This window comes from Mastacembelus armatus, chromosome 15 (genome assembly GCF_900324485.2).
Source record: "Mastacembelus armatus chromosome 15, fMasArm1.2, whole genome shotgun sequence".
In the NCBI taxonomy this organism is placed as follows: domain Eukaryota; kingdom Metazoa; phylum Chordata; class Actinopteri; order Synbranchiformes; family Mastacembelidae; genus Mastacembelus; species Mastacembelus armatus.
The window spans coordinates 3,684,656-3,709,585 of NC_046647.1; the positions used below are offsets into that span (position 1 = coordinate 3,684,656).

General features: G+C 39.8%; 1 protein-coding gene across 1 annotated transcript in view; it reads right to left on the bottom strand.

Moving 5' to 3' along the window:
* The window catches only part of slc24a3 (solute carrier family 24 member 3), a 114,493-nt gene that overhangs the window by 61,638 nt on the left and 27,925 nt on the right, over nt 1-24,930 (bottom strand). The window contains exon 2 of the mRNA XM_026308593.1: nt 6,166-6,288. Within this exon, the coding sequence (XP_026164378.1) occupies nt 6,166-6,288 (123 nt within the window). The remainder of the gene's footprint in view (nt 1-6,165; nt 6,289-24,930) is intronic.

The window sequence follows — 24,930 nt, forward strand, 5'->3', positions numbered from 1 at the left end:
GTCTCTCCAGAGATGTTGGACGGGGTTCAAGTCAGGGCTTTGGCTGGGCTACTCTAGGGCATTCACAGAGTTGTCCTTAGGAACTCCTGTGTTGTCTCGGCTCTGTGCTTAGGGCCATTGTCATGTTGAAAGGTGAACCTTCAGCCTAGTTTGAGGTCCTGACCAACAGGACAGGAACAGGTTTTCACTGAGAATATCTCTGTACTTTGTGCCATACAGCTTCCAGTCCCTGCTGCTGAAAAACACCCCCACAGCATGATGCTGCCACCACCATGCTTCACTGTTGGGGTGGCAGTGTGCAGCTGATAAGAGGTGACTGGTTTCCTCCATAAATAACTTTTAGAACTATGGCCAGCTACTTCAATCTTGGTTTTATCAGACCAGGGAATGTTATTCCATACAGTCTGAGAGTCTTTCTGCTTTTTTGCAAACTCCAAGCAGGCTTTCATGTATTTTGCACTGAGGAGAGGCTTCCGTCTAGCCACTCTATCATAAAGGTGAGATGGTTGTCCTTCTGTCCCATCTCCACACAGGATCTCTGGAGCTAAGTCAGAGCGACCATCAGGTTCTTTTGGTCACCTCTCTTACTAAGACACTTCTCCCATGATTGATCAGTTTGGCAGCTTATTCAGTTTAAGGTATTGTATAGGGTTCATTACTCAAAGTCCTGACTCTGAAATTTACCCACATGTAGCAGATCAATGTGAGAAATGTCATGCCACCCTGAGTAACCTGAGTCACATGTACTTCTTATGCCCAAGACTCAATTTCTGGAGCCAGTATTGTACAGTTCCTTCCAAAGGAAAACCTTGAGATCCAGGTTCAGATGACCACCTTTTTAGCTATTTTTGTACTTCCAGTCCAGACTGACCCTGCACACTCTAAAATATTAGCTTTCACAGCACTTATAGTGCTTCTTTGGAAGACTTCTAAAGTTCCTTCAATTTCTCAGTGGTTTCGAGATGTTATTTCTTCAGTTGGAAAAGATAAATCTCACAACCACGGGCAACTTTGACAAATTTAAGCTTTGAGCTTTTATAAACTATTGTAAATCACTCAATCCCTTTTTGGTTTTAATGTTAATATTCAGTTTTTATTTGTCATAGCCATTATTATTGTTATTATTCTCAATCTTTGTATTGCACTCTTTATTTTGTTAACGGTAAAAATATAAGAGGAACAAATGTAAGTTGTTTATGTGTATGATACATTTGATTCCTTAATAAAAAAGATTAATAAAAAAACAATTCTGAGTTCTGCAGGTAGTTCCTTTAACCTCTTGGCTTGGTTGTTGCTCTGATATGCATATGGGGCCTTCTATAGCAGGGCACCATTGAATGTTACTAACCTTGTGCTCTCTCTCTCCCCTAGTTTGTGCTCTCTCTCTCCCTCCCTCTCTCTCTCTCTCTCTCTCTCTCTCTCTCTCTGTATCTTCTGCAGGTGTCCCTGGTCCTGGAGCTGTTTATCGCTGATGTGCAGTTACTGGCCCCACCAACTTGCAGTGTCTATTTGTTGTTTATTGTTGCTGTTCTTTTCTCTCTGCTCTATCCACTCACCCCAACCGGTCGAGGCAGATGGCCGCCCAAACTGAGCCCGGTTCTGCTGGAGGTTTTTTTTCTTCCGTTAAAGGGAGTTTTTTTCCTCTCCACTGTCGCCAAGTGCTTGCTCATAAGGGAATTGTTGGGTTTTTAGTTTTAGTTTTTGTAAAGTGCCTTGAGATGATTTGTATTGTGATTTGGCGCTATACAAATAAAATTGAATTGAATTGAATTGAATTATAGAGAGGTGTGAGCCTTTCTAAATCATGTCCAATCAATTTAACTGACCACAGAGTAAATTAATCTCCAATCAATATGTAGCAACATCTCAGCAAAGATCAAGAGAAATGGGAGGTACGTGAGCTAATTTTTACATGTTGCAAAGGGTCTGAATACTGACGTGAATGTGATATATTTCCTTTTTAATAAATTAATAATCTTAAAGGTCTGTTTGCACTTTGTCATTATCTGGTACTGACTGGATTAATGAGGAGAAACATGTTTAAGCAACTGTATCACACTGCAACATAAAAATTGAAAAAAGTGAAGTGGGTCTGAATACCTTTTGAATGCACTGTATGTAAGTGGTGAAATTTTAATTTTTCAACATTTTATATCACTACAAACTGAATATCTCTCCAATTTAGTTGAAAAAAAGCTTCTCAAGATGTCACCCTAGGCTCCAGAGAATTATCTTTGGCCAATCTGTCACCTTTTGGTATTAGAATTAATGCTGGACCCAAGCTTGCACACTAAGAACTTTAACACAAGACATGGAGAAAAGAAACTCAAACTAAGGTATTTACACAGAACAAACCAGGGAGCAGGTCAGTATACACACAGAGAGAAGTAGTACGATCAGAGTGACAGGAATTTAGTGCTCACAGGGAAACCAGTGAGTGGTATGAGCTGGGAGACAGGGATCCATGCCATGCGGAGGAGCAGGAGAGTAGTAGGAGCTGGGAAGCAGGAAACAAGAACTGGTGAGAAGCACACACTTGGAAACATGAATACAAGAACCTGGAAAATAACATGCACAGACTGAAGTGAGTTTCTAGACAAGTGAATGTTGGAAACAGGAACATTAGGAACTTCAAGGAATAACAGAGAGCATGGCAAGACTACAGTTACCATCCACGATACCAGTAGTAGAGAGCTATTTCATATATAGGTCCTACTAATGAGCATCAGGTGTGGCTCATCACCGAGTTGCCCCAGGAGAACACATGCACAAACACAGAAGAGGGAGACAGAGAAAAGGGAATGGGAAACCAAGAACTAGGAAGCAACCTCAGGTGAAAGCAATCAAGGACAATGAGGACATAAAGCTACAGGGAACTAAACACAGGCACACAGGAAATACCTACAGAATAAGAGTCCCAAACAGGAAGTAGGCCACTGATGTCAAGACAAGGAAGCTCCTCACAATGCATGGAGGGCTTCACCCCAAATCCAGCATCCTGAGACTGTGCATTAAGTGGCAAGAAAGAAGCCGAGGATTGGTGAGCGTCAGAGCCACCGTTGGAGATGAAACAGCAAAAATCAAGTACATCAGAAAGATTGCCCCAAGTGATGGCGTGCTTAGGGAATATCTCAGGCAGCAGAAGCCCGGCGAGCAGAGACAGGAACAAAAACCATCACGGCAGGAAAAACCCCTGCATGGTATGTACCACTGAAAGATAGAAGTGGCTGATATCGAAAAATCCTACCAGTGGCTGGAAAAGAGGCACAGAGGCACTAATCATAGCAGCACAAGAACAGGCCCTGAGCACAAGATCAATAGAGGCTGGGGTCTACCACACCAGGCAGGACCCCAGGTGCAGGCTATGCACAGATGTCCCTGAGACAATCCAGCACATTACAGCAGGTTGTTAGATGCTAGCAGGCAGAGCATACATGGAACGCCATAACCAAGTGGCTGGCATAGTGTACAGGAACATCTGTGCCGAGTATGGGCTGGAGGTCCCAAGGTCAAAATGGGATACACATCTGCAGGTGGTGGAGAATGACCGAGCTAAGATCCTGTGAGACTTCCAGATACAGACTGACAAACAGGTGATGGCTAACCAACCGGACATAGTAGTGGTGGACAAACAGCAGAAGAAAGCCGTAGTGGTAGATGTAGTGATCCCAAGTGACAGCAACATCAGAAAGAAAGAACATGAGAAGCTGGAGAAATACAAAGAGCTGAAAGAAGGAATAGAAAAGTTGAAAGGTGAAGGCAACAGTGGGCCCCATGGTAATCGGCACCCTGCTGGGCTGTGATCCCCAAAACTGGGAGAGTGGCTCCAACAGATCCCAGGAACATCAAAGATCTCAGTTCAGAAGAGCGCAGTGCTAGGAACACATAAGATGCCTCTGGTAGAGAACCCGAAATAGAGGAAGACACACACACACCACCCATAGGAGTGAGAAGGGAATTTTGTGGTAGACTGTTAAAGCGTCCTCTCTGTGGGCAGCTATATTGTATTTTAATGAAGCCCAGTTGATAACATTTTTTGTTTACAAAAATGTTTTATTTCTAGCAAACTGTACATAGTGTTTACTATTTTAGTAACTTATAGTGTTGTGCTGTGTTTAATAGATCTTTGACTAGATAAATGAAACCTAGTGTAACAGATTATAATTATTTATCTGCGGCAGTGCCTGTATCTTTGAGCATTCACAAACGGGCTAATGGGTTATACACTTTGTAACAGAAAGGGGGATTGGAGGTTGGATTGCTTTTAGTCCAGCACAGGATTAAAACCACTGCATTCCTGACACAAAGCCACCACCAGGGGACCACAAACATACTGCTGTAAATAGTGTCACACTTAGACTCGCTTCACCCGTACTGGCCTTTGGATTTTTCTACTCTGACCCAGGTTATGTTTTTGTTTCTTAGATTCAAGTTGTTTTTTGTTGAGTTTTTCCTCACTGCCCTACCTTGTTATTGTCACCTTTTTTAAATAAAGCCATGCACTATCCTTGCCCTGACTAGTCTGTCTGCATTCTTGAACCCTCTTTCTTTTTTGAAAACATGACAATTATTTCCCTTCAGTGTCATACATCCAATACATCTCATACAGAGATGAATGATGGTCTACTGACAAAACTCAGTCTCGCCATAACAATTTCAAATAGTTTGACTCAAACAATCTCATGCATTAAGCAGTAATCTTTATTTCAAGATGCTGCCATTTGGTTTTAAATCTAATCTTGCAGGACAATGAAGAAATGGAAGAAATCCTTCACTTTGTCTGAAAATTTCACTTGCTTTGACAACAATAAGGCTTACATGCTCCAAATAAGATTAAATATTTGTATATGGAATATGTAGATGTGCAAATGCATGTGAGTAGCATAAATAAAGATGTATGTGCAGAGACGTGTGTACTGAATGTTTCTATGCTATTTCAGCAGTGCATGACATAAGCATTGGATGACTTTAAATTGAATTGATGTTTGTGTGTAAAAAAGACACCAGAGGGGGAAAGCAAGACAGGAAAAAACAAGTACGCTGAGGGGACAACAGAGCTAAATAATGGTAATGGTGCCACAGAAAAAGAGAGCTAGTGAGGCATGAAGAGCATGTTGTGAAGGTCCCTTTCAGTGCAGGAAAGCAGGAATAATCCCAATTAAGGTAATTACTGTTTGAGGAGACAAAGTGTATTAAACAGAAACAGGCTATAACTATGTGCTGTCTAAATATTACAAGCCTGTACAAATTCTGTCAGACTGCATTATCTAGAATCTCTGCATTCCCAAACTGAAAGAAGCAGTGCATGTGTATCACTGTGTTCATGTGTGCAGTGTATTCATAATGAGATCAAGTAAATGCTTGGCAGGACAACAGCATTGTAAGTCACAGGATTCCACAGACGTTCACACATTCCTGGTCACGAGAAAAACACACAAACTTCCATTCACACACACACACGCATACGAACTCTGACAAGTCAGCAGAGAAAACGTAATGGAAGCAGAGCTGAGGGAATTTCTACCTGGGAGAAGTTAGTGTTTTTCATCATCTTAATGTCAACATCCAGGAAATTCAACTCAAATCCTGAACAATATTTTCTAATCTGCAAATGATTTTTGCAGATTAGAAAAAAATTGGGCTCCAGCAGATCCCCATAAACCTAGTTAGGAATAAGTGGGTATAGATAATGGATGGATGAATATATTGATCTTGCATAAAGTGATATAAACCAGTTATGCAACAGATGTAATTCATGCAGCAATATGCTGCTCTGCTGCATTAAATAACAAACAAATGAGCAACACTAGCTGATTGATTTCAGCAATACCTTTCCCATTCCTGTCAAATGAAACAAAATATCAATGTGGCCTCTTGGGCTGTGGCAGTAAAGACTGCAGAACTTTGATGCTTGACACTCACAACACCACAAATAATGCAGTAATGACAGCCTTCGAGCATAGTCACGATTGTGTTAATCTGTGTTTTTGACAAAATGCTTAACAATAACAGCATTTTGAGGTACTCATTCATTTTCACCATTTCTTTAGAATAAAACACACAGGGTTATTTTAGTCACTTAGAAGCATCCCAGTACTGTTGTCTGCTCCTGTGACATGTGTTCTCTTACACATAGTTCACATTTAGCTCCTCAGTCAGTCTTACCTGGTTCAGTGCAGTTTCTCTCAGGCTCAGAATAGAGCTTGGACTCATTATCATAGACTTGTAGAAGATGCCGACTCTTCCACCTGGCCTCCTCCACAACCATGGAGCTGTGCACATGATGTCCTGAGAGAGCCAGAAATAGACAAAAGATGATGAAATGATCAGAATGGTTGCACGTTGACTCTTATTCACTTCAAACAAACCACCAGGCAAACCATAAGTGGCAGCTTTATCCCAAGGCAGTTGGCTTGCTGAAAGATGCTGAATACATCATGTTGAAGTCAAGAAAGCTGATTTTATATAACAAGATAATAATACAAAGGCAGATGCTTACATTTTTTTTAAGCTTTGCCAGCTGAACATTGGGTAGTTTTACTCTCAGAATAGCTGCATAACATAATCCACTCACAACCATTATAATGGCTGTGATGCGCAACCTCTTACTTCGACAGTTAATTGACATTCCTAAATACTCCAAATTATCCTTCTCCCCACAGCACAAAAGCAGATGAGACATGAATCTTCTGTCACTACGCTCCTGTGGGAACATTAGCAGAGCAGCACGCTCAGTGCTGCAAGGGCCAATCATTCCAGTTCAGTCATTTGGGTCATGGTATCCTCAAGTGCACCACCTCCAAGACTCACCATGCACCAGGCCCTGACTTAGGAGCAGAGCACGCCAGGGCTGCTATAAATAACACCACGCTCAGCTACATTTGCCAAAATGCAGAAACATCAAAAATTTGCAACATTTTTCATGCAGCTATATAACAGGCAGATGGAAAAATAGAAAGGCAGTGAGCTGGAAAATTATGTTTTAGAGGGAGCAATAGTAATATGGCAGTATTCTGGTGAATATGCGCTTGGAAGCATATGTTAAGCTAACAACTGTGAACACACTATCCTTAGGCTATAGCTAAATGTCACCACAATACAATACAATACAGAATAATTCCTTCTTCAATAGAAATTGGTGTAAGGCAGCATATACCCAAAGGTTTCAGTTTTTACAAGGCTCTCTTGCCTTGACAAAACAATCCCATCTCTAGATTTATTTATCATACATAGAACACAGTATGACCTTGATCAGCCCACCAAGTTTACCTAGCTATCATGAAAATGTATATGTTCAAATTTCCATTTTCCTGAGCAATATGTGGAGTTCTTCCAACTTTTGGTTCAAAAGCAGAGTCACAAAGGAATACAAATACCAATATATACCAAATATAAAAATAGTTGAGCAGTAGTAGTTGAACAGTTGTTGAAATAACAAGTCCATTTGTTTTTTTTTAGTGTTAGTTTTTATTTTTGAAATACCTTAATGTGGAAAGTATTACATTTGTTGGATTGCAACATAATATAACCATACTGTAATACATTTTAATACTTTAATACTTTATTTTATTACTTTAATACTACCTGTGACTCTCTGTGAAGTTTGGGCCTAAATTCATCATTTAACATTTGTACTGTTGATCCATCTACATCTGTGTGCTATATTATTATAGGACATATAATTTGTACTCCTCAGATGACAATAGAAATCTTCCACAACTGTCCACAAATATATCAATTAAGGGCTGTGTGCTGGGACAACATGCTACAAACCGACAGACCCATATCCTGACTTGCCTGTGTTTTAAATCACAAAATGTAGTAGAAGACATGCATTATATTAAAGCTCTCTGCTGTGGCTGTAGATCTTTAACAAAGGCAGACCAACATTGAAATGTGCATTTTATGTTAAAACAAATACAATACAGAGCTGTGTAATGACGCTTACGTATGTGTAGTTATACAGAACAGAGTGAAATCTGCCACCCTGCATCTGTGCTGAAGCGTCTATGCAGTGATGCATTTTACCCTCTTAGTGTATGCTCTTCCCCTAAGTGAATGCTTCCGTTTATGTGTGAGAGACATTATGTATAGTAAAGGTATTAAACAAGTTTAAAGCTTGTCAAGCTCCACAACAATCCTCAAAGACAGACTTTGTTGAATGTTTTACGTAGCTAGTGGTCCACTGGAGCAGAATGCATCACCACTGCTAAGGTTACTATGGTGATGTGGCATAACAGACGTTGGGAGTTGGGGGAGGTGCATGACATAACACTGAGTAACTCACATACACAGACACACCAAACTACAAGTGCATGTAATCCAATGTGCTGTGTACACAGATAAACATGTTCATGTCAGCAGCCACATACTCTTCATTGTTGCAGGAGAGGGGGATGTGAACCAGGTTATTCAGGTCCATGTGAATAGCTAAAAATGCAGATTTTTTTTCAGTTTGCAAGTTAAGCATATTTATTCATTTCAACGTTAAATATAACAATTCATATTAATATCTCCCTGAGAGTAGCTCCAATGCATTAAATGCACAGTTCTTACAATTGAGTATCTTCCTCTTCTGCTGCAAAGGCATTGTGATGAACAATCATCTATGTGAACAGTCTATTAAAAGGTCACTGTAGTCTGCTTGACAGGTGGGTAAACTGTTTGCTGTATGCTGGTCAATTAGGTCATTTTTGCAGTATGTTAGCAAAGCAAGGAAGTACCTTTGTCATATTCCCTACAAACAAAGCATGTTCCTGTAACCTCATGGTAGTGATGTTCCTTCATTTATGAATGAACAAGGTTACTGCAACATTACATTGAAAATGTTACTAGAAGATTAACTTTGAGCAAAGAGGCTGTGGATGTGACATGAAACATTCAGATAGTAAAAGACACACACATCTCCAATAAGTAGTAGAATCATTACGACAGTGTACAGATGATGTTTAAAATGATGTGCTGACAATGACGCGCTGGTATTTTAACGATAGGCTGCTACTACATAATTTGTCCTTGCAGTAATGTATAATGTTGTATCTCATAGATATGCTTGCAATAATTCTGTGTAAGTAGGGTTAGCATGTTTAACATAAATCACATTAATTTTGCCCTGTAGAATATATTAAGCTCACTGACTGAACCATCTGTTTCTAGTATTATTGCTGTGGTAATGTGGATTCATGAATTCGGGGGAACATGGTCACCTTGATACAAGTGTTGGGATTCAGGGATTTTAGGTGCTGATGTAAACAACAACAGTCAGAATAGAATCATGGACTAAACCTTTACTGCCCTGTGGTCCATGTCAAGATATATCCTGTAGGTTTTGATTTTCCTGAAATTAGCTTAGAATATTCATGGATCCCAATATGTGACTTCCAATAATGTCACTATTGTGTCAAACTTTCCATTTGTACACTGGAAATATCAAAAGTCACTGGTTCATTTAGCCATCTACTGGTCAACCCCTAAGAAAGCAAAAGCATTAATTGCAAATATTTTTAAATGTACATTACATTTAATAACATTTTAGTAAACATGTCTTTTTGATAAATTGAAGGATAGAGTCAGCACCTGCAGGAATCACCCACCTAGACAGATAGCAGCAGTGTAAATTTTGTTGTAGGTTTGTACCATATGTTTCGGACTATAAGTCGCTTTTAGCATAAACAGCCTTGCTGAACAGAAAAAAAAACTTATATAAGTCACTTTGGTGTATAATACTAAAAGTCTAAATTACCGTGTGAAGAACATAGGCCGGGCATAAAAACCAGCAGAATTGCATTACTAGATTAATTAATCTGTGTCAAGTAATGTTAAACTGCGCTAAGTCAGGGTAGTGGTGGTGATGGGGGGTTTGGATGAAGCGTTCGCCTCCTCTCTCAGGATGTCAGTCACTCCAAACTTTGTTTCACCTGCAGACTTTATTATCTATAAGTTGAAATTTGCAGTATAGCCCTTTGCAGTATTATGTTTAATTATGACATGAATGGCAAGAGTGCCATTTAACGCTAGTGACTACTTCACAAAATTACTGTAAATATACACAAAAAGTGCTACTTACTACTTATAGGCCAAAAAATACAGTTTAGGGGACTCTTAGACACTAAGAAAGCTGGAAGCAACTTTTAAAACAGTTCACCAGTCTATGTCTTCATATAGCTTCAGATAGCCTACTTGCTACCACATTCATCCAGCCCTCTCTCTTGCTGAACACTAATACTAATTAGTTACTGGCCCCACCAACTTGCAGTGTCTATTTGTTGTTTATTGTTGCTGTTCTTTTCTCTCTGCTCTATCCACTCACCCCAACCGGTCGAGGCAGATGGCCGCCCAAACTGAGCCCGGTTCTGCTGGAGGTTTTTTTTCTTCCGTTAAAGGGAGTTTTTTCCTCTCCACTGTCGCCAAGTGCTTGCTCATAAGGGAATTGTTGGGTTTTTAGTTTTAGTTTTTGTAAAGTGCCTTGAGATGATTTGTATTGTGATTTGGCGCTATACAAATAAAATTGAATTGAATTGAATTAATACAACATCCCATATTGGCCTAAATCAAATGTCTATAGGTCTAATTCAACCCCATGTCAGACAACATGGCTGCCCATCACTCCTCACTGTCATGCCTAATTATCTACTTTATTTTCCCTTGGCAGGCATGTCCATATGTCTATGCATGTAAGTATATTTGCATGCATGTCCATCACTAATCTATGCTGTGTGTTCATGTGTGTCTGTGCACTAGTGAGTGTTAATTGCACTAGTAAGTGTTAATTGCAACCTTGTCCCGAGAGAAAAGAATCAGCCTATAAGAATGTGGCTCATACTATACTGTGCTATAACATCCTCCCTGTGGTATCCACCTTCTCTAATCATCATAGGACATACAGTAACTAGAATACAGTTGTATTATCATTCAGCACATACCTTATAATACACAGATATGCAAGCACAGCATACTTATTACATTAGCATTTCATTTTATTCACCTGTGCTGTTAAAAAGAAGCTCATCTAATAATCAATGTTGAGAATGTGAATGGAAGATTGACCTTTCAGGCAATTATACACATGTATAATGAGAGAATTAACAAAAAAAATGCAACAGCAAAAATAGTAGTGCCTACTGGGAACCATAATACTTTAACATACAGTTAATACATTATTCTCACTGATTCTCACTCTGAAAATACACACAGGAACCAAATGAAGCAGCAAAACTAGTTGCATCAAATGAAATTAGGAACAATAACCCAGGACAGTGTGTCAGTTATGTTTATGAAATTGAAAACGGACTATTAAAAGAAACAATTGGCAAATATTTTCATTGATTAGTCATTTCATTTTTATGTCTTCAATTTGATTTCCCAGATGTGGAAATATGCTGCTTTTCTTTTTTCTGTGTAATCTTAAACTGAATTGTTTGGTTTAGAACAGTCAGCTGGACAAAACAAGACATTTCAAGGTGTAATGTTGAGCTTTAGGAAATTGTGATTGCATTTCTTTATTTTCTAGCTTTATTAGGGCAAAAATAATTAGTCCACAAAATAGTCAATTAAAAAATAACAAAAATAAACATTATGAAACAAAAGGCCCTATGACTACATAACTAATAAATCATTTGCTATTTAATGACTTGAAGCTGACTTGTCAGATTGGAACAAACTGCATCCTTTGTCCGCTAGAGTGTCATGGGACAAAATGATGTATCACACTGCTGTGTGAAAACTTCACATATAGACTTTCATAGTTGTGCCAGATGTTGAGTTAACGTGAGAGCTGAACAGGGGAGGTGATGCCTCCACAAACCAACAGTCTGACATTCCAAATTTAGATAAATTAAATAAATGAATTTAAAAATAAATAAATTTAGATAAATTACTAAATGATTATTTTTCTGATCAGTTTTCTATTGCACTCTATACACACTGAGCAGCAGAACTCGCTTCATTATGGTGGGATCCACTGCTTTCCTATGGGAGGCAACTACACACCACCTTGGGGATGTCGTAACATACCTATTCTTACCCCCTGTCATTAACTTGAAAAGTATATTTAAGTAACTACCTGCACAAGAAAAAAGTACTTGTACTGTTACAAATTTTCAAATAAAGCTCCAGAAAGTAAGAAATAGAATAACATTCTCTTATGTCTCTGACATAAAAGACTCACTAGTGCACATGCATTTGATCATTGCTCTGTTTACATTAGTTTGCTATCTTTTTGCATTTTCATGTAAAATTATTTACTGCTTTTAGTCTCTGTATGGGATTTGTGAAAAATAACAAAAACCTGGAAAATATAAGGCATTATCCTTTTAAATTTTACATACAGAACACAAGATAATCTCTTAACTACCAACACAGTCAAAGATTAAACCAGTCATCTGCAAGCTTTTTGCCTTGTGACTTTTTAAAAAAATTAGTCTGAAGGTTCCTCATTATGATTCTGGTGTTTTTGAGCAGTTCCATGGTTTCATTATTAATTTCATTAACAGAGGTCCAAGGCCCAAAGACAATTTTACACATAAAAAAAAACTACAGTAAAGTCAAAACATTGAACGGTTCACTGCATTTCAAACAAATCTTGTTAAAGCATGCTTAAAAGCAAAGTCTTTATACTGTGGCTGTGACTGACATGGGTAAAGAAGGTGAAAAACCTGTTGTCAAAGAGAGCATGAGCTCATGCAATACTTCAATACTAAAGGCTTAAATCCTGCTTGCTTTCTCACCTCCACATGCTTCAGATTCATCTGGTTCTTCTCCATAGGTTCATCACTGCTGGTGCCTTTGATAAACAGTTTTTATTTTAAAAAAACTGATTAAAGTCGGTTATATGTTGTTGACAGTAGTGTCTAGCAACAATGCAGAAGTGTGTCAGTGACCTTTAACCCGCTGGGGTCTAAGGGTGTCTTGGGGCCCTGGACAAGTTTTGACATGCCCTGACATTTGTGGTTTTTTCAGTTGCTTTTAAACATATTAATGGCTAAAGTCTGATAACACTGTAATCAGCACAAACTGGGCTACAATAATATGAGAGCAGCAAGTTTATACATGATTGTGTTTTTGAGAAAACAACGTTTATGTATGGTTAATGAAAAACTACAATGTTTTTACTCTGAGGCCAAAGTAAACACTTTGTCGCTGTCTGGAACATACAATGCGCTTTTTCACCCACGTAGCCTGTCATCATCCAAACACACAAAAAAAGTGATGAAGTTTGATGTTTTATGTAATTTCTTGGGGGCGTGTACATAATTGCCTGGTTCACCTCAGATCATTTCCATATGAACAGTGTGCTCAGTGTGAGGCGGGATCAAATTAGCTGTAATGAGGTGAGACAGGAGAAAACGTACCGCTCTTTACGTTCATACGGATTAAATAAAAAGTGATGATTTGTTTTTGACTTGAATTTTTTCATTTAAAAGAAGACATTTCAAGCTTCCTATACATATATTTCTCACGTCTTTAAGGCAAGTATTTGCTGAGATTCAGGTTGTTTTATTTTATTTATGTTTGAGGAAAGATGACAGAAAACAGAGCACACCTTGTCTGTTTTCTTTGTTTTACAAAAGCAAAGCATTTTCTGTTGTTATGAGTGTATACAAATAAAACTAGACCCTTTACAGATTCAAATTAAGTAATTTAAGTTCATTAAGTTCGTTAAGTTCATATCAGGAGAAGATGCCACAAAATGCGCAGGCGCATTCGTCGACCTGAGGGTTAAGTGATCTAGATGCATATGTGTTTGAAACTTGCTTGGTGAAAAAATCTAATATTATTCCTGTTTTAGAAAATATTCTTAAAATTTATTAGACTAAAGAAAGATTGATCATCTGCGTCATACAGTGCTCAGACCAATGAAGCAATACCATTGCAGTCGGATGATTGTAAATCACCAGCAAGGACTGAACACCTTCTCAGACCAACCATATCATACCAACCACGATGATCGACCAACCAGGGGAATTCCCTGCCCAGCATGATAGAAAACAAAAAGAAACAGAGACACACACAGATGCTCACACCCAGAGACTCTCAGACAGACAGACTCATACAGACAGAACGAGAACGGAGAAGAGACTTGCTTCTGTTCCACACAGAATCCAAAGAAAGTTGACTGCTAAGTTTGTGCCCTACTCCATGGTGGTTGTTCTCTAGTAAACAGCTCACCACAAGCTGACACTCAAAGTGCAGAGCTCCACTGAATAATCTGGCAGGGACAATCCGGACAGACGATGAGACCAATTCTGCAAAGAAATATATGCCCCAAACCTGTAGCCAAAAGACCTCAGAGGATCGCAGATGCTTCTTTTACAGGAGTGCAGTCAGACCAGCCCACAGTGGAATGGCCCGAACCTCAGTAAACTCGATCAGAGAAGTAACGTGCCTGTGCTATCTCAAACCTACCTCAGTGGTCTCTCCTAGCTTAGCGTCCTCCTAAACTGCCGTTTAGACCTCAGACTCAAACCTGAACATAAATTAATTTCATAATCCCTTTTTCCACCACTGCAAATCACCTACTCTTTATACAGCATTTCACTGTTTTAATTTGCTAATTAATCTAGTTTCTCTGTTCAATTTTTCATGTTTCCCCTACTGTCTAAACAGTTGAATAAATCTTTAAAATACATCTGTGACTGGCATCGCTGATGTTTATTTCACACAATTGTGATGGTCCCCGTCTGGTGGCTGTTTGGTGTTTTGTTTGGTTGATTGTCTTCCAGGAAGTTGGAGTGAGAAGCTGTGATTCGGGATGCTGTACACCTTGATCTGGGCGGGGCTTACCGGATTTAAGAGGGAGTGCCCGTACGGACAGGAGAGACCCCGCATGAGACAGAAGGAGAGGAGACACAAACCAATAGAGACACCAACAGAAAGAGACGGAGATGGCTGGCTTTTGTTTTGAGCTTGGACTCGAATTCAGAGTGTGTTCCAATTAGCAAGCTATCTGTATTTTGATTTGGTGATTGCTGCCTTTGACATACCCCTGTGACATACATTTACTTTGAGCTTATTCTGTGACGATTTCATACATTGCATACATTTCATTAAATCTTTAGTAGAATCTTGGTTTCACTGATTCTTTTGTCACTTCCTTTGAGCCAGGACGTGACAAAATGGGGGCTCGCCCGGGATGGTTTTTTTTTGGTAAGTTCTCTTTGTATTTTCACAGTTTGAAATTTTTATTTTTACTTTGGAGAACTTTCAGTACTTTAGTTTTGAAGGCTATATACTTTACTTTAAGTACAGTGGGTACGGAAAGTATTCAGACCCCTTTAAATTTTTCACTCTTTGTGTCATTGCTGCCATTTGCCAAAATCAAAAAAGTTCATTTTATTTCTCATTAATGTACACTCAGCACCCCATCTTGACAGAAAAAAACAGAAATGTAAAAATTTTTGAAAATTTATTAAAAAAGAAAAACTGAAATATCACATGGTCATAAGTATTCAGACCCTTTGCAGTGACACTCATATTTAACTCACATGCTGTCCATTTCTTCTGATCCTCCTTGAGATGGTTCTGCTCCTTCATTAGAGTCCAGCTGTGTTTAATTAAACTGATTGGACTTGATTAGGAAAGGCACACACCTGTCTATATAAGACCTTACAGCTCACAGTGCATGTCAGAGCAAATGAGAATCATGAGGTCGAAGGAACGGCCCAAGGAGCTCAGAGACACAATTGTGGCAAGGCACAGATCTGGCCAAGGTTACAAAAGAATTTCTGCAGCACTCAAGGTTCCTAAAAGCACAGTGGCCTCCATAATCCTCAAATGGAAAAAGTTTGGGACGACCAGAACTCTTCCTAGACCTGGACGTCCAGCCAAACTGAGCAATCGTGGGAGAAGAGCCTTGGTGAGAGAGGTAAAGAAGAACCCAAAGATCACTGTGGCTGAGCTCCAGAGATGCAATAGGGAGATGGGAGAAAGTTCCACAAAGTCAACTATCACTGCAGCCCTCCACCAGTCGGGGCTTTATGGCAGACTGGCACGACGGAAGCATCTCCTCAGTGCAAGACACATGAAAGCCCGCATAGAGTTTACCAAAAAACACATGAAGGACTCCCAGACTATGAGAAATAAGATTTTCTGGTCTGATGAGACCAAGATTGCACTTTTTGGCGTTAATTCTAAGCGGCATGTGTGGAGAAAACCAGGCACTGCTCATCACCTGCCCAATACAATCCCTACAGTGAAACATGGTGGTGGGAGCATCATGTTGTGGGGGTGTTTTTCAGCTGCAGGGGCAGGACGACTGGTTGCAATTGAAGTAAAGATGAATGCGGCCAAGTACAGAGATATCCTGGAAGAAAACCTCTTCCAGAGTGCTCAGGACCTCAGACTGGGCCGAAGGTTCACCTTTCAACAGGACAATGACCCTAAGCACACAGCTAAAATAACAAAGGAGTGGCTTCGGAATAACTCTGACTGTTCTTGACTGGCCCAGCCAGAGCCCTGACCTAAACCCAATTGAGCATCTCTGGAGAGACCTGAAAATGGCTGTCCACCAACGTTCACCATCCAACCTGACAGAACTGGAGAGGATCTGCAAGGAAGAATGGCAGAGGATCCCCAAATCCAGGTGTGAAAAACTTGTTGCATCATTCCCAAGAAGACTCATGGCTGTACTAGCTCAAAAGGGTGCTTCTACTCAATACTGAGCACAGGGTCTGAATACTTAAGACCATGTGATATTTCAGTTTTTCTTTTTTAATAAATTTGCAAAAATTTCTACATTTCTGTTTTTTTCTGTCAAGATGGGGTGCTGAGTGTACATTAATGAGAAATAAAATGAACTTTTTTGATTTTGGCAAATGGCTGCAATGTCACAAAGAGTGAAAAATTTAAAGGGGTCTGAATACTTTCCGTACCCACTGTATATTTTGGAGTAGTTTCTTTGTGTGACAATCTGCTAGTGCAAGTGTTAAAATTGGAGTATTTCCCTGATAGGTTGTAGGAACTTTTCCCCATTTGGCATTTGTTCTTTAATCACTGTAGTGTTGCGGTGAAAGCGGTTAGAGCAATTGTCTCAGGAGCACGTCCATGGTTCTGAGTGGGTCGCTGTTTTACAGTTACCTTTCTCGTTCCATTGGTTTATAGTGCATAAGTACCCACTGCAAGTAACTGCATGAAGACTAGGGTTGAGTTTAGCAAGGTAGCAAGGCAGCTAGTGGGAAAACTCAGATTTTCTGTTGTGCACTTTGACAAAGCTGTGTCTAATAATGGCTTTTGTTGTACGTTTTCTTCAATCTCCTTCTGAGGAATTGTCAAATAATTACACCGAAGAACAACTGTTAAAGCTTGCAGATCATTATTTTGTTGATGTTGGTGATAAGAAACTAAAAGATGAAAGCAGAGAAATGTTAAAATCTACGTTAATTGAACGTGGCGTCTAAACTATTGAGGCTACAGATGTTACAAATGATGAAAATGTTTCACCTGTTCTGTCTTTAACTTTTGAGCAGCAAGTAAGGAGCTAATGCTGTTACAGATGGAAAGGGATAAATTAAACATGGAGCGTGAAAGATTGAAATATTCGCTGGAAAAGGACAAGCTGGAATTGGAACAGTACCGTCTGGATCTAATAAAAACAGGAAAATTATCAGAACATGGGGACACAGAATTGCCACCAGTTGCCGGGCCCAATAACTCAAAAATATTTGATGTGGTAAGTAATTTACGTTTGGTTCCTCATTTTGATGAAAGAGATCCAGATACTTTCTTTTCTCTGTTTGAGCGGGTAGCAAATTCTCAAAATTGGCCGGAGTCTGATCGTATTGTTATGTTACAAGCTGTATTCACCGGTAAAGCTCAGGAAGCTTTTTCATCACTTAATATACAAGACAGTCAAACGTATTCTGCTGTTAAAGATGCAGTCTTAAACGCTTATGAGTTGGTGCCTGAAGCCTACCGGCAGCGCTTTCAATCATGGCATAAAACTGACAAACAGTCTCATGTTGAGTTTGCAAGAGATTTATCGAAGCATTTCAGCAGGTGGTGTTTGTCTCTGGATGTGAGTTCATTTTCAGGTCTCTTTGACTTAATGGTGCTGGAGCAATTTAAGAATTCTCTCCCTCCTGTTATTGCTACTCATGTTGCAGAGCGTGGGGTAAAGACAGCCTCTGAGGCTGCGATATTAGCAGATGAGTATGTATTGGCCCATAAACACACCTTTTGAAACCAGTTTTCAAGGAATTCTAACATTAAATCAGATACTCATTCAGCTAAAGCTCTTGGTACGGTGACTTCACGAAGTCGCGGTTCTCATTTTATGAGTCCTACCCTCACTTGTAATTATTGTCATAACTTAGGACACTGGAAAGCTGACTGTTCTTTGTTAAAAAACAATGGTAACCGTATTAATCACGTTAAGCCAACAGCTTTGATCGCTCCCGCTAGAGGTTTATTACCAATTTCTCAGGACATCTCTCATAAGGACCTTGCAGTGCTGCACTTACTGGTTTTGAAGCATTTATTTCGGATGGTTTTGTCTCTCTTCCTGGCAGTAATGTTAAAGTCCCTATTAAGATTTTGCGGGACACTGGTGCAACTGACTCTTTTATTGTTAGTTCGGTATTGCCTTTTTCCCAGGATTCAGACACGGGTGAGTGTGTGCTGGTTCAGGGAATGAGTTTGAATACAATGTGTGTTCCTCTACACAAGGTAAACCTGTTTTCTGACCTAGTTATGGGGGAGGTTCACATTGGAGTGCGCCCAGCTTTGCCTGTTGACGGCGTTCATGTCATTTTGGGTAATGATTTGGCTGGTGATCGGGTTTGGTCTGGCAATTGTTCTTCTGCTTTAACAAAGCTGGTGACTTCTGATGAGGGACATCACTGTGAACAGGAGGCGCAGAATGTTCACATAGCTGGTGCAGTGACACGTGCTATGTCCAAGATGGACACTGATGTTGCAGATGACGAGAAGCGGGATGAGTTGGATTGGTGTCTGCCTGAGTCTTTTTCCATTTCTCAGCAAGATTTGATCCATGAACAACAAGCTGATGCTTCCTTGAATGCATTGTTTGACCAAGTCCGTCCTATTGTTGATGTAATGAGTGTTGCTTGTGGTTATTTCATTCAGAATCACGTGTTAGTCCGTAAATGGATGCCACAAGGTTTGGATACTTTGGGTGATCCTGTAGTGCAGGTGGTTGTCCCAGAGAAATATTGCAATGAAGTTTTCTCATGACATGACAGGTCATTTAGGTGTTAAGAAAACATACGCTCATATTTAATTTCATATTGTTATTTTTTTTCTGGGCTCGTTTGAAGCGTGATGTGGCTGCATATATTAAAACGTGCCATACATGCCAGTTGACGGGTAAGCCAAATCAGGCTATTAAGCCTCTTCCACTTTATCCGATTCCTGCAATTACCAACCCATTTGAACATCTGATAATAGATTGTGTTGGTCCTTTGCCTAAGTCCAAATCTGGTTTCAACTATCTGTTGACGGTGATGTGTCAGGTTACTCGGTATCCTGCTGCCTATCCTTTGCGTTCCATTACAGCCAGAGCAGTGGTGAAATCCTTGTCTCAGTTTATGTCTGTATTTGGAATTCCTAAGATAATTCAAAGTGATCATGAGCCAACTTTTCTTCTCGTTTGTTTGCACAGGTGCTTAAACAGTTGAACATTTGACATGATAGGTCGTCTGCTTACCATCCTCTGAGCCAAGGTGCTTTAGAAAGATTTCATCAGACCCTGAAGTCACTGTTACGTTCATTTTGTAATAAAATGGATAAAGACTGGTAAGAGGGTTTGCCATGGCTGTTGTTGGCTGCGAGAGAGGTCTGTCAGGAAAGTCTTGGTTTCAGCCCCAATGATTTAGTATTTGGTTACAAAGTGCGCGGCCCACTTATACTTTTGTATGACAAATGGAAGATCCTCCACAAAATTTAATTGACTATGTCAATGGATTTCGGTATAGACTTTATTTGGCTGGTCATCTTGCTAAGCAGAAGCTTCAGAAAAGTCAGGCCAAAATGAAGTGTTGGTATGACCGTGATTCTGAATTGCGGCAGTTCTGTGAAGGTGACCAGGTTCTTGCTTTGTTGCCGGTTGAAAGGTCACCCTTCCAGGCTAAGTTTGTTGGTCCATACACGGTAGTTTGTCAGCTTTCGGATCAGAATTATCTCATTGCTACTCCTGATCGTAGGAAAACTAATCAACTGTGTCATGTTAATTTGTTAAAACCGTATTACTCACGACCTGGTTCGGTTGGGCCTGTGCAGCAGCCGTCATTCATCTCTGTGGCTTGTGCTGTTTGTGCGGCGAGTGGGGGAATACAGCAAACATTTTCTGGGGGGGGAGGAAGTAGTAGTGGCGGATGATTCTGTATTGCGTGGTCTGCTGAATAATTCCAAATCGCTGAAAAATCTAAATCTGTTGCTGTCTCATTTGTCTGAAGACAAACAAGTTGAGTTGGTAGAATTAAAAAGCTTTCCTTCACTGTTTGGGGATATGCCTTCAAGAACGAATCTGATAGAGCATGATATCGATGTTGGTGAGGCAGCGCCAATCCATCAAAGATTTTATAGAGTTTCTGAGGAAAAGCGAAAAATTACTGATGCAGAAGTAAAGTACATGCTAGACAATAACCTTGCTGTGCCTTCAGCTTCGAGTTGGGCATCTCCTTGCTTGCTGGTGGAAAAATCAGATAAATCGCCATGTTGTTGTGCTGATTTCCGTAAAGTAAATGCTGTGACAAGACCTGACTCTTTTCCTTTATTCCGAGTTGAAGATTGTATTGATCAAGACATATTTGGATAAGGTTGTAGGTCAAGGTTTTGTGCGACCGGTTCGGGCTAAAGTTTGTGCTATAGATGAGTTTTCTGTCCCTTCTACGAAAAAGGAACTCATGAGGTTCTTGGGATTAGTTGGGTGTTACCGATGTTTTTGTCGCAACTTCTCATCGGTGGTAGCGCCTTTAACTGATTTGCTTAAAGCAAAATCTAAGTTTATTTGGTCACCCATTTGTCAGCAAGCCTTTGATAATGTTAAAGCATTGTTATGCTCTGCCCCAGTGTTAATGGCTCCACAACTGGATCAGCCTTTTAAGCTTGTGGTGGATGCAAGCAATATTGGAGCAGGTGCTGTCCTTTTACAAACTGACAAACAAGGTAATGAACATCCTGTTAGTTACTTTTCTAAGAAGTTTAATTCCTATCAACTGAATTATTCAGTGATTGAAAAGGAAGCTTTAGCACTGATCTTGGCTTTGTAACACTTCCGTGTCTACCTTGATTCTGGACATGTAATTTCTGTATATACTAATCATAATCCATTAACATTTTTGAACTCTCTGCAAAATCCCAATCAAAGGCTAATGTGATGGGCATTGTTTTTGCAACCATACCATCTCGACATAAAACACATTAAAGGCAAAAATAATGTTATGGCTGATGCACTCTCCCGTGCACCTATGTAATGTGTACTAACTTCTGTCTTTTGTTGGTAGTTTGTCTTCTTTCTCTCTTAAATTGCTCCTAGGCACCAAGGTTGCTGAGTTGAAAGAGGCTGTCTGCTATACAAAGAGTAGGGGTAATGTAAGGTGAGAGGGAAAAAATCTTATGTAACATTTTGCCTCATTTATTTGGTAAGTTTTGTAATCATATCATTCCAGAATTGCCTAGTGTAAATAGTATAAATATGAGATCACCAATTTGGGAACATGACACAATAAACTTGTCTATGAATCGGTAAGCTCCCACTCAGATTAAAGACTGATATTGAAAAATATTCTGTAGCCCCCTCTCCAGGACCTTCATAATCCAGGATGTGATAGCCACTGTCATGTAGTCATTTAGATCAGCTGGACACTTTCCTTAAGGTACCAGAACAATACAAGATGTTTTCCACAGAGCCGGGACTCTCCCCAGCTGTAGACTCAGGTTGAGGATCTCTACAGAGCCTGACACAATTGGGCAGCACTGTCCTTAGGTGTCATGGAGTGAGGTTTAAGTTCCAGTTCTGGAATCTTATTTTGGTTAATTTTGGTCATTAGTCTCAGTTCTGTCTATTTATACTCCTGTGTTTCCTTTTTTCTCCGTCGGAGCATTGACGTTGAAGTTAGTCAAGCGTTGTGTGATGCATGTGATACCTGTTTGCAGCAGTGAGAAGGAGTTAGTTTTGTGCCCATTACGCCGAGTGGCGTTTCTGTTGTTTTTACGTGCCTGCCTGCCTGCCCGCCGAGTGGCGGAGATTTATGTTGTTTGCCCGAGCTCTGGGAATAAACTCGTTGTGTCCTGCACTTGGGTCCTCACCTCTCCTTCTTCAGCACGCTGACACCACCATTTCATGACATTAAGCATGACATACACCATTTGGGTGAGATGCCTTCCCATGGCACAGCCTCATCCCAGTTATTGTGACAGATGGTGGTGCATGCCCAGGTGAAACAGAGAGAGTAACTGAAAGTGAAAGTGAAAAGTGAAAGTGACTTAACTGGCCAAGTATATGGTGACCCATACTCAGAATTTGTGCTCTGCTTTTTAACCCCATCCCAAGTGCACACACACAGCAAGTGAACACACACACACCGTGCACACACACCCGGGGCAGTGGGCAGCCAATGCTGTGGCGCCCGGGGATCACTAGTGATCCAGGGTTTTGTTGTTAGTGAAACAGCACACAGATTTTGTAGGTATGACAATGTCTCTACACAAGTTCATGTCATCTGTGAAACAGTCAACCTGTCTGGCAATGTCCATGCTGTTTCCTTCTGATCCCAGTAATAAGATTCAATCTGTTCATTCAAAACAGTCCCTTAGACTCAGTTGCCTCAGGTGTCCATTTCCTGACTGTGATGGCGGTTGCAAGTTGCTTCAGTACACAGGGTTGTAAGACCAGGTTGTGATCTGACCTGCAGAGTTGTGGTAAGGCAGTAAAGGTACAGGCCTCCTTGACATTTGCATACAGCAGATCAAGTGTTTTACCTTCTCTGGAAGGACAATTGACAAACTGAGAAAATCAGTTGCGTCAGGTGTCAGTTTAGTCACATGGCTAAAATATCCTGATTTTATAATGAGGCCTCAGAATGTTGAGTTTGTATCCTGGCAACAGTCTCATTGGTGACTTCACATGGAATGGTAGCATTTGTTCGAATGTAAATTAGTATGGTGGTGATATGACTGAACTCCCTAGGAACAGAATAAGGTCTGAGACCAACTGCCAAAAGCTCAATGCCCTGACAACATTTGCCTTCCTTGACAGTATGGTTACACCATCTCTTGTTTACAAATAAAGCCAGTCCACCTTTTGTCTTGCCTCAGCATCTCTGACTGCACATACCAGGGTGCAGTTAGGCACACCCACACAGGAGTCTTCAATGTTTTGATTCAACCAGGTCTCAGTAAAACACATCAGGCTAAACTCATGAAATGCTCTCTTCGTCTTACCCAGTGCTTGCAGCTCCTCACTTTTGTTCAGTATATATTCTTCAGTGTATATTCTTCTCCCCACAGTATTATCCATAGGCCATTAAGGGAATCAAACAGTAATTGTCAACGATATATCAAAAAAGAGGGAAAATTTCAGAAGCTACAAGACTTTACTGTGACAATTGGACAATTGTCTGATAAAAAGAATGAAAATGGGACAGGTCTTAGTTACTCTGTGCTATGCAAGAAGTCTACAGTCTTCAATTTAGACCGTTATGTAACATTAGAGCTTTGTGTCACAGTAGGAGTAGGACTGCTAAATTTACTACCATTACTTTTAACTTCAGTCAGATAATGCTAGCTTAAAACTGAAGGCTGCCTCTTGTACTTGTGACAGCTAGGGACCTGTAGGTCATGTCATATCAAAAAACAGAGTTGCGTGGAGAGTGGTAAGGAGTGGCTTATGGTGTAAGCTTGTTTTGAGTCTCACTAGGCCCTAGAAAAAATAAATTAGGTAGAGTTTTTAAATTAGGAGAGTCTTTAAAACTTGGAGGAAGTACTTGGATATACTGATTAAACCAAAACAATAAAGAAAAAAAAAAGCCAAAATACCTAACTGGAACATATATTAATAATTTACTGAATATAAAATATGCAGGCTGGGCAGACTGTCCATTTGTATGCACTTTTAGGATGGTCACCAACTTCAGCTTATCTTTTGCCCTTCTGCTGTCAAGAACTTTTTATCATAAAGGTAGACTGTCACCTGTACAAAATCAGTCAAGCATTACTGAACTGTACAAATGAATTAAACATTATAGAGGCTGACTCTTACTGAAAATCTGAAGAGCAAACTAAAACCTGTTCCCCCCTTTGAGAAAATCTGTGCCATTATGTGTTAAATTATCTTAATGGAAAAAAATATTAGTTTAAATTCAAATATGCATAACATAGTCATGTTCAGTTACATCGTAGCTGCAGACTACTGCAATGCTTTTATTACTTTTTGGTCAAAAAAGAAACTGGAGACCAAATTGCATATATTCATTTAGAACAGATGACTTATAAAAAAGGCACATCCTCTTTAACCAAAGCAACACATGATGGATGTCAACTCATCTTTACTCTGATTGTTTCTATTTTAATTTGACTTTTATGACCTTTCCTGCAGACAAATGAACTAAATCTGCTTTTTCTCTCTGGCCCACAGCAGATCCATGTCTCTTTGGATGAGCAACCAACTACATGTCACATATGATAACAAATATGACATCAACATAATGTCACAAATGTCGCAGCATGTATTACATAATTGTCCATCAAACGCACAATGTAAGGAACATCCAGGCCCAGAAACAAGATTTTCATTTCCCTGTACAGATACATTCTGCATGAGTTCTCTGCCACACTGCAACATACACAAATAATATATGAGCAAAAAAAGGTGTGTGTGAAAGAAAGGTTTTATACACACATTTCAGTACAAATTGTCTTTCTAGTGCTGAAATGACTTTAGACAAGATAGTTATGTAATCAGGGTGTATTTGCTTA